This window comes from Pongo pygmaeus, chromosome 1 (assembly GCF_028885625.2).
Source record: "Pongo pygmaeus isolate AG05252 chromosome 1, NHGRI_mPonPyg2-v2.0_pri, whole genome shotgun sequence".
Lineage (NCBI taxonomy): Eukaryota > Metazoa > Chordata > Mammalia > Primates > Hominidae > Pongo > Pongo pygmaeus.
Window position 1 is genome coordinate 75003579 of NC_072373.2, and position 11051 is coordinate 75014629.

General features: G+C 36.5%; 1 protein-coding gene across 19 annotated transcripts in view; it reads right to left on the bottom strand.

Annotated features, from left to right (window-relative positions):
• Positions 1 to 11051, bottom strand: part of RABGAP1L (RAB GTPase activating protein 1 like) — an 852978-nt gene that overhangs the window by 30368 nt on the left and 811559 nt on the right. For 10 of the 19 annotated variants that reach the window (XM_054449610.2, XM_054449637.2, XM_054449629.2 and 7 more), the window contains one exon: positions 7803 to 7895. In XM_054449610.2, coding sequence (XP_054305585.1) covers positions 7803 to 7895 — 93 coding nt within the window. Of the gene's footprint in view, positions 1 to 355; positions 7466 to 7802; positions 7896 to 10752; positions 11009 to 11051 lie in introns of those variants that run through there. The other 9 variants (XM_054449665.2, XM_054449647.2, XM_054449657.2 and 6 more) reach the window with 3 other exon arrangements.

Consider the following 11051-nt stretch of genomic DNA (forward strand, 5'->3'; position numbering starts at 1 on the left):
AGAAATTCACATGCTGTAAGTTTGCACAAGCAGATGTGCTGAATGCTCAAAGCCTGTAAACAAAACAGGCAAACTGGCTCCCTCTTGCCTTTCAGAAAAGATTACAGGAGACACTGCTTACATAACTCTTAAAACTCACATCACACTGTCTGAAACATATACTCCCCATCTCACACAACTGACACCGTTTGAACAAAAAGCAGATAACAACTGTCCTCATAGTTTCAAACCTGATGGATAGGAGATGTACAGCTGGGAAAGTCTGGTTAGTAACTTTTGTGAGGAGGATACTGCATTTTTCAAAGAGACAGACACTGATGTTACAGACATACATAGATTAAAAAAAAAAACTTACCTCCTCAAAAGTCATAGACCAACTACCGTTTTCAATCATAGGTACAAAGACAATTAAAAAAAAAAGAATATCCAATGAAATTGAACACCTACTAAAATATTTATAAAATGGCAATAACAAAAACAGACACTTCTTAATGCTCTTTTGCTTTTCCTTCGAGTATCATATAACTCTAAGTTCTCTCTGTGACTGCAAACATTCAATGGAACAAAGATACTTGAGGCAGCCAGTGGGCAAGTCTCAACTCAGGAAGACTCATATCCTCAAACTCCTCCCTCTGCACATTGCTGTTTACAGTTTGCATGAATGACTAAAATGCTGTATGTGGAACTATTAAGGAACTACGGTGTGAGGTGTTGATACTGTGTTGTTAAAGCTGGGTGGAAGGAACTTCCTTATATGACAAGGTCAGAAATCTTGCAAAATAGTTCATCTTCAGACAAAAGAATGAAATTGCTGGGCAGGGCAATGCAAAAGAAAAATGGATCCTGGATCTCATGTGTACCTGGGGGCTGAAGTCTGGGTGAAGCAGTTCAAAGGATTGTGAACGTCATTTATTTCAAGATGAGAAACCAGAGAAATGTGAACTGGTAATTAAAAGTAAAGAAACTAAGCTTTAAAGGAAAAAATGACGAGGAGGGAGGTGGCTTTATAAACCCTAGCTCAATATTTTGGGTGTTGTCTGCTGCTATGATGAATTCTTGGCACATGTTTTTAAAGACTTTTAAGGGTCAGGAGAAAATGTTTTCCTAAAAGACTCAGTGCAAATTTATTAGCAACAACACACTCAACTCTCACATATTTTCTTTTGGATACCTCTTTTAAAAGAGTTGACAGCTATCATATTCAAGTTTTCAAATGCCTACAGATAAAATGTTTAAATATCTATGTTGTCCATAATGAAGATCTGAGAAAGAAAATATGGATATTTGAAGCTTTTGTGCTTCCCTCCTTTACTCATCACATCCAATTTTATCTTTGTAGTGGAAAATTTCAAATTTTTAAATGTGAAACTAAAAACAAAATCTTGTCAGTAATAAATGACAGCTGGCCAAACAGACTGCATTTCTTTTAGCGCTCAAAAAACTATCTTAGGTTATACTCTTGCACAGGGGTCAGCAAACTTCTAGTGTAAATTGCCAGACAGTTAACTATATTAGGCTTTGCAGGTTGCATGGTCTATGTTGAAATTTCTCAACTCTACCAATGTCATACAAAACCAGCCATACACTATAAATAAATAAACAGGTGTGGTTTTGTTCCAATAAAACTTGGTTTACAAAAACTGGCAGTGAGCCAGATTTGGCCTATAAACCACAGTCTGGAGATCCTTGGTCTACTCTAGTACAGAAATCAAATTTTCAAAAAGCAAATGCATTCTAGATGATATAGAAACATATTAGTGTCAGATAATTTTCTCAGTAATACTTAGAAAAGAAAACTTTCTAAAAATTAATGAAAGTTTCTTGAAAACTCTGAAGATCATCAATAAACATACTAGAAATTCTTAGTGTTCCTAAAGTATATTCTTCCCCCAAGGGTTAAGTATAAGGGACTCAGCAGACCAGCATTGTTAGAAATCACCCACTCCTTATTAGCTATATTGCTTGAGAAGCCAAAAGGATTTAGTTTTGCATCTTCACCATCCTATAACAATGAACTCTCTGGGTTATCCAAGCTCAAAGAGAAAGTGGAAGCCTTCTGAAGTTTATCATGAAGTTATCATAGGCATATATATAAACCATCCTTGTATCTATTACTATTCCTTAAAAGCACATTATTTCATAACATATTTCCAAAAGCCAACACAGTTTTTGGGATATGAAAAAATAATAAAATGTAAGTTTATTTGCTACGGCAGAAAAACATTTTTTTTTTTTTTTTTTTTTTTTGAGACGGAGTCTTGCTCTGTCACCCAGGCAGGAGTGCAGTGGCATGATCTCTGCTCACTGCAACCTCCGCCTCCCAGGTTCAAGAGGTTCTCCTGCCTCAGCCTACTGAGTAGCTGGGACTACAGGTTATGTGCCACCATACCCGGCTAATTTTTGTATTTTTAGTAGAGACAGGGTTTTTACCATGTTGGCCAGGTTGGTCTTGAACTCCTGACCTCAAGTGATCCACCTGCCTCGGCCTCCCAAAGTGCTGGGATTACAGGTGTGAGCCACCACACCCAGCCAGAAAAACATTTTTCAAAGATCGATTCACTTATCTTGACTCCCCTGAGTAAGAAAGGGTCCAACAGTTTTTTAAAAAAGTCTATTCCCTCTTTTTTATAGGTAAGAAATGTATCCTAATTTAAACTTTTCTTCATTTGTGAAGTTTAAAAGAAATGTGAAAATTACTCTAAACTATTGCATTAGATATTTAAGGATGGCAAAAAAGTACAATTAAGCTTTATTTCAAATATTTCATTTGTATTATTTTTACTATGCATAATAGCTTAATTTGAAATCACATGTAGGAGCAATTGCTCTACAAAAACCAGTATGTGCAAGAAAAAACTCTGTGGAAACATAGAGGAATCATTTTGTTTAAATTACATTTTGATTTTAAAAATTACTTTGTTGAATCTCAAGAATGAGGTTAAACATTCTAAATTTAATTGTACTGAACATGGATAAGACAGTCTTCTTCAATTAGAAATTATGTATTTATAATAATATCTGTGTCCCAAACCCAAGAGAGTTTAAGCATTCCAGATTCTTTTAGTATTTTCCCATCTAGAACAGGTAACCTTTATTATGCTTTGGGAGATTCACTGAATTTAATTAACTAGCTGTGTGTGTGTGTGTATGTGTGTGTGTGTGTGTATGTGTGTGTGTGTGTGTGTGTTTTGAGATGGAGTCTCACTCTGTCGCCCAGGCTGGAGCGCAGTGGCGTGATCTTGGCTCACTGTAAACTCCACCTCTTGGGTTCACACCATTCTCCTGCCTCAGCCTCCCAAGTAGCTAGGACTGCCGGTGCCCGCCACCATGCCCAGCTAATTTTTTTTTTTTTTTTTTTTTTTTTTTTTAGTAGAGATGGGGTTTCACCACGTTAGCCAGGATGGTCTCGATCTCCTGACCTTGTGATCTGCCCACCTCTGCCTCCCAAAGTGCTGGGATTACAGGCGTGAGCCACTGCACCTGGTCTTTTTTTTTTTTTTTTTTTTTTTGAGACAGAGTCTGGCTCTATTGCCTAGGCTGGAGTGCAGTGGTGTGATCTTGGCTCGCTGCAACCTCGCCCTCCCAGGCTCAAGTGATTCTCATGCCTCAGCCTCTCGAGTAGCTGGGACTACAGGTGCTTGCTAGCACACCCAGCTAATTTTTGAATTTTTTAGTAGAAGCGGTGTTTCACCATGTTGGCCAGGCTGGTCTGGAACTCCTGACCTCAAGTGATCCACTCACCTCGGCCTCCCAAAGTGCTGGGATTACACGCAAGAGCCACCATGCCCGGCCAATTAGCTGTGTTTTTAAGCCTTAACTCACATTTGTGCAAATAGTTATTTAATTAAACCACAAAAGCATATCATTCTCCAAAGGTAGATGAAGGCTACGGATCTCCAAAAAGTACCAGCAACTGATACCATCACTAGAAAACTTTCCTCACAACAGAAACAATTCATCTCTTTAAGATAGAAAATATTTTAATTTCTGAAATTGGTAACTTTGCTTAGTAAGGGCTTAGTTACTAGTTTCTAAAATATACTAAAACAGCTACACATATTGATAAATGTGTGTTTTCTGGGAACCTGTATAAAAATGAAAACATGCTTATTCTACAGCCAAATCTTTATCCTAATTTCACTTCATTAGAAATCAATCACTAAATTTACAAACCAAAATGTTAGAGTAGACAAAGAATTTTACACAAACCTGGTCAGGTGCAAGTTAAGAAGGAAGATAAAAGAGATTTGAAATAAACATTCTACATTGTTCTTTCAAAAAAGTTTCCTTTCTGTCTCTTGGAATCTAGTCATGAAGAGAAACAAAGAGTAAAGGCTATAAAGCAGTCATTATGGTGTTTACTGAGTTTAAAATATAAACTGATGCCAAGACCAGGTAGCACAGGCAGTGCATATATGTGTGTGTATTACCTACTTATATATGTTTATATGTGTGTATAGATACAATGTACAACATATGTTCTATCTGGAAATTAATGGGCATCACTAAAAATTAATGTACCACCCACTGTGTTGGCTTTTATTCTACAAATATGGACACATATAAGATCAATAGTCACTAATTGGCTCTAATTTCAACAGGAAGCTCTCCCTCCTGCTTCTAAACAGGTACCTCTGGTGTGACTTAGGGTTCATGAAAGGAAAAGGGTAGGCTAAATGACAATCCTCCTGGAACATTCTGCTTTTTTTTTTCTTTGGAGATGTAATTCACATACCATAAAATTCATGTTTTTAAAATGTGCAGTGTAATGATTTTAGTATATTCACAAAGTTGTGCAATCATCACTACTTCCTAATTCCAGAAGATTTTCATGATATGTTGAGTTTTAAAATTTAAATTTATACTAACATTATTTCATCTCTTTCTTTGTGGTTGAGATTTAAGTGTTGAATAAAGGTGACTACAGTGATATAACCTGAGCATGAAGATATCTGCATATGTCATAAAAATAGACATAAAACACATGTTTACATAGATATAGCAAGAAGTATGACTGTTGAGAGCTACCTCTACATTGCTGGATCTTTATTCCCACCGCTAGGTTCCCTGTGATAGCCCTTTTACATATGCCACCATGTCTAAAAGAAATAGCATTGAACTACCTCTTAAAATATCTTATTATATAACATATGTGGGCTTTAAAAAATAAATTTCCCACAACCTTCTAACTCTCTTGTCATATGGCAAGCTAGGGTGTGGAAATGACTTTTTAAGCAATATGGATTCTAATGTTGAGGAGAGGTTGTTACTGAACTGGTGCAAGTTCTCACTCAATGCCCTCAAAGATCTTCCCAAGTCAGTCTTTAAGAGTTTACATTAACTGGGTTCCCAGTCCAAGATCTATGAATTACAAAGTGCTCATTCCCAGGACAGAGATCTTATTCTTCACAGGATTAAATTTAGAAGATGTAAAAGGTATTTTCTAGCTTTGCTACTTTAATTAAGATAATTATAATATGGCTTCTTAAACTACATATTGATCATCTTACAAACCAAATATGTTGATGGTTAGAAACTTATGTTGTTGACTGCCACCTTGAAGATGTGATTATAATCTAAGAACTATAAATTTGCCAAGTGTATTACCAGGACAAATGCCTAGACATTATTAAGAGTATAGAGACATTAGATGAATGTACTGACAAGTTCTCACAATAATCTAAAAGCAATAGCAATAGAGGGTATCAGATATGTGCAAATAAGAATCAACAATACTTGCACTTAAAAAGTAATGCCTGCTTTCAAAACAAGAAGTTTAATCCTACTTTGATCTCTCAATAAAAACTATACATATTGATAATCTTACATGTTATAAGTACTTTAAAAATAATGTACATCTTACTATTAATGTATACATACCTGCTTTGGCACAAAAAAGGATTTAAGACACAATAACAAGTTTAATTCTAGCCTGATTTTAAATGTACAAGTTTGGTCTTCCATTTCTCTCTTATTTTAAAGCACTCTTCACAGAATTTATTCATAATGATGGTAGTAATAAGAAAATCTGAATGATATTAGCAAAAGGAGACCTTCATTTTGGATGCTTAATAATAGTTTATAATTACTACCTTCAAGCCTTTCTAAAGCAGCATGCTATGTGATTTACATTAACAGCTGGTTTTATTGAGGGGATGTTGGTGGTGAAAATTAGCTTCAAACATTATCTGTTAATAGTTATCTGCTATAGAAGTATGTGGGATTTTATAATCATATATTGAACCACTTCTATAAGCAAGGGGAGATTATTGGTTGGCAATACTTGAGAGAAATAAGAACAATCAATAAGGGACTAGAGGGGAAGACCCACATAAGGTGGCATTATTCTAGTAATAATTGCATAATCTGCAGTAGTAGGCTTCATAAAATAACAGCCATTTATTGAACACAACTATGAGCTGAGTCCTTAACATACAGCATCCCTCATCCTTGTAACAATCCATCAAGGAATCAGAAACACTATACCTTTTATAGATGAGGAAGAGGTTCAATAACTAGTCCAAGATGCTGAATGGTGGCATAGGGATTAAAACCCTCAATTTGGAGTCCAAATCCTGTGCTCTAAAAAATGAGCAAGATTTGAGTTCAGGTCTGTCTGACTACAAAATCTACATACTCCTACCATGTTCCTCTGCACACATCCCATGCTATTCAATTCAGCAACAGAGATAAGATGTTCTGTGTGACTATGCTGCCTATGTCCAGCTCTGACCACATTAAGATAACTCTAGTTACAAAAGTGGAAGTCATCCCAATGTGGATGATTTAATTAATAATGCCACACAGTCCATTTCTTGGCAGGAGATTTTGGCACTGCTGCTCAGTGCTGAAAATACAGTATTCTTTTATCTTAGTGTATTGATGTGGAGGGAGAAGGAGCTGTTACGTATCTGTGTGAGTCTGAAAAGTTAAAGCATGTTGAAGAGAGACAATATTTTACTTGGAAAAAAATAAGTTGGAAATAAGTGTTTCCCAACATTACATCCTGGGAACAGTGTTGCTAATTACCATTGAAGAGATTCACAATTAACGAACGTATTAAAATGAAATTATTTTGATTCTGAAACTTCATACTTTAAGTCAAATATCATCACTGTTGTTCATAAATTCATTTGTGGAAATAAATGTTGCAACAAACACCATTACTGTGCTCAATATACCTTTGTGATTTTTATTTTTCCTTCCAAGTGAGTTGGTATTTTTAACATTTGCTACAGACAGAGGCAAGTTTGAAACATCCTTGTGTCAGTCTTGGAACAGTTCACCTGCTAAAAGTCTTTGTGGATATGACCATGCACAGCTAAAACAGTACTTTGCCATTTTTCCTTTTTGTTTCATTTTTGAAAGTAGAAAGCCACTTTCTTTTTCCCCTCTCTTTCTCTCAGCTTCTTATGAAGATTCCCAGTATAAATGCAACAGCTGGAGTTACCTACAAATATACAAACTGAAAGAAAAGAAATATTATGGTTGGCTATTTGGGAGTCTCCTGAAATGAAAACATACCTGGACAGTTAGCATGATCAGAGAGTGTCTAAATCAATCAAGGAGGAACAGAGGGAATTGAACTTGCCACAAGTGCTGCTTTAAGAAAAAAAAAAAAAAAAAAAGGTACTTTGCTGGGAATGGTGGCTCGTGCCTGTAATCCCAGCTACTTGGGAGACTGGAGTGGGAGGATTGCTTGAGGCCAGGTGTTCAAGACCAGCCTGGGCAACACGGCAAGACTCAGTCTCATTTAAAACAAAAAAGAAGGTACTTTGATAGGTGCAACATATTTCTCATACCTTGTATCTATCCATTGGGTCTTCCTGTTGCAGCTGACTCTCTCGCATTGTCTGATATTCTTTCTCATATTTCTTCAGCTTCTTGATTGGTACCTGCAGGGATTTGAGGAAAACCATGTTAGACAAGGACACCATTTATGAAAAAAAATTCAGGTGTGTTTGCTAGTTAAATTTCTGGCATTCTAAGGGAACATGCTCAACTCAAAGTTAGGAGAAAAATAGAGATTCCAGAGTAGGGGTTGGCAGACTTTTCCTGTAAAGGTCCAGACGGTATATATTTTAGGCCTTGTAGGCCATATAGTCTAAGTTGCAAAGATTCAACTCTGTCATTATTATACAAAACCTGCCATGGGTGATACCTAAACAAATGAGCCTGGCTGTGTTCCAAGAAAACTTAATTTACAGAAACAGGCTACAGTTTGTCCACCTCTGTTATAAATAATATTGCTGATGTCACAACCTTCTCTTGTTAATGTATTTAATAGTGCTATTAATTTTAACTTTCTTAAGTATAATTCACTCATATCCTTCTATTACGTTGAAAATGAAAATTATTATTTTATATAAGTAAAAAATTGAGCTACAAGAAATATTCTAAAATGGCCTGGGCATGGTGGCTCATGCCTGTAATCCCAGCACTTTGGGAGGCTTAGGCAGGCGGATCACTTGAGGTCAGGAGTTCGAGACTAGCCTGGCCAACATGGTGAAACCCCGTCTCTACTAAAATTACAAAAATTAGCGCGGCATGGTGGTGGGCATCTGTAATCCCAGCTACTCTGGAGGCTGAGGCATGAGCCTGGCTTGAATCTGGGAGGCTGAGGTTGCAGTGAACCAAGATTGTGCCACTGCACTCCAGCCTGGGTGATAGAGCGAGACTCAGTCTCAAAAAAAAAAAGAAAAGAAAAATATTCTAAAATAGAGTTAGTATACTGAAAAGAAAGGAGGTTTTAGTGTTTGACAATGGAAACTCAAATATAGAATCATTATGCTGTATGAGATAATAGAAAGTCATCTAAACAACTCATTTATTTCTTGCTAAAATTATGTCATCCACAAAAGACAGTAGTTTACTCTTTTCTGAAAAAAGACTAGATTCCTATGGACTCTTAGAATTTTAAAAATAAACAAATAATAAGCACAGCATAGTATAAAAGCCCTCAGTAAACAGATATTTAACCTCTCTTAGGGGACAGTGGTGCACGTCTATAGTCCCAGCTACTTGGGAGGTTGAGACGGAAGAATTGCTTGAGCGCACAAGTTCCAGGCTGCAGTGCACTATGACGGCCACTTACTCTAGCCTGGGCAACAGAATGAGACCCTGTCTTTTAAAACAAACAAACAAACAAAAAAACTCTCCTAGCCTCAGTTTCTTCATCTATAAAATAGCAGGTAAACAAAATTTCTACCTCATAATGGTGTCAGGAGAATTAAACGAGTTAACAGAGAGGTATCTAGAACAATGCCTGGTTTATGGACATTTTTTAAATTGTTTTTTTAAATAAGTATTCAATCAAAATTAACATATTAGAATTTATTCTGTTCCATAATACATATTAAATCTACTTTTAGCCTTTCTTTGGACAATCAAAGTTATAGAATTCCTTTACTTATATTATTTTATTTCAACTTTTGTAGAGATGGGGTCTGGCTATGTTGCCTAGGCAGGTCTCAAACTCCTGGGCTGAAGCGATCCTCCTTCCTCAGCCTCCCAAAGCATTGGGATTACAGGCCTGAGCCACTGTGCCTAGCCTATGATTCCTTTAAACAGCAACACCTTTCCTTAATGTTTTTGTTTGGTTTAAGGTTACAAACGTGCTATGTTGCAAACTTCTTGCGTACTCTGAGAAGGCAAGGATGATGTGTTGCCCTCAGTATCTGCCATAATACCTAGCAGTATTTGGCTCATACTAGGCCCTCAACAGATTGTTCCTTGTTGAGTTTAAAATATGGTATTTAAAAAACATATACATAAGAGTGAGAGAGCAAAAGAGAATGGAAAGCATCTAGCATGAATATAAAATTATCTCACAATTTCCTTATTTTCATTAAAATGAGGACAGTACTAATTCTCTGGCATCTGGCCAGACAATTTGTTACATAATAAACAAAGACACCAGGTGTCATTCCCCATCTTATTCTAATTACTTTGTTCTTCTTATCCAAGAACACTATGAAGTACTAGAATTATCTGCTTCTGACCACAATTGGGAAGTTTCACGAACTCAGTCCAAGCCTGATAGATGATACAAACCAGTCAACAACCACATTATGAGAATATTCATCTGGCTGATGGGGGAATATCTCCCCAGCCAAACAAGGAGTGAGGACATTTTCCAGGGTGTAACTGAATTGCAAAGCCACTGGTGAATATTGTTATGAGAAACACGAATCCTTTATTACTCCATCTCCAGAGACCTCTAACAAGTATACTGTGACCAACTAGAGTGCAATAGAAAGGAAAGCACCACCTGCCAACTGTGTAGCCTCACAGATCATTAGATAAACAAGGGAAATATACACAATCATGTGTTAACAAAACGACGACATTATTTTTCTTGGCTTTGATAGCAGTCTCAATTTCTTTTAGTTTTATTTTCTCTATATACATTAATCATACACTGAGAAAACCAAAAATAGACTCTGAAGATGAAGTTGCAAATCACTAGCACTAAAATAGCCCTGGAGCTATAGAAAAAGGGGAAGCTTCAGGGTTTTAAGCAGTAACAAGGTGTCTCCAGTGTTTCCCTAGGAGCAGATACAAGGGCCAAAGGGAGCAGCTAAAGGTATTGTGAGGAGAGAGCCTACTCCAGGAGCCATTTTCCCACCAGATCGGAAGTATTTCAGTATTTTTACAGCAGGAATACCATACCACTGGACACCAGGCTGAGTATTAATTAGTTCCATGTGGAAGTATTTTCTACATGGTTCTAAAATGGATCCATCCACTCACCAGTGACTGAATTACATACTGGAAGCTTGAGCCTAGAGAATTCTGAAACCATATTTTTAAACTTCAAACTATTATCAATATTTTTTTTACATGTAAGAGAAAAAACGTCCATTTAAAGGGATATTTCTACATGTTCTTTTAAAAGTCACTTTTGCTACTTATATTAAGAGGTTCATTTCAAAGTGAAATATAAAAAAAAAAAAAGGCAATAACCCTCTCAATAAGCTAATCCTTTCCCATCTGGCTGAGATTCTAGGATATTTGGCTTCATCTTGTTCAGGGAAACAGAGCAGGTTCCC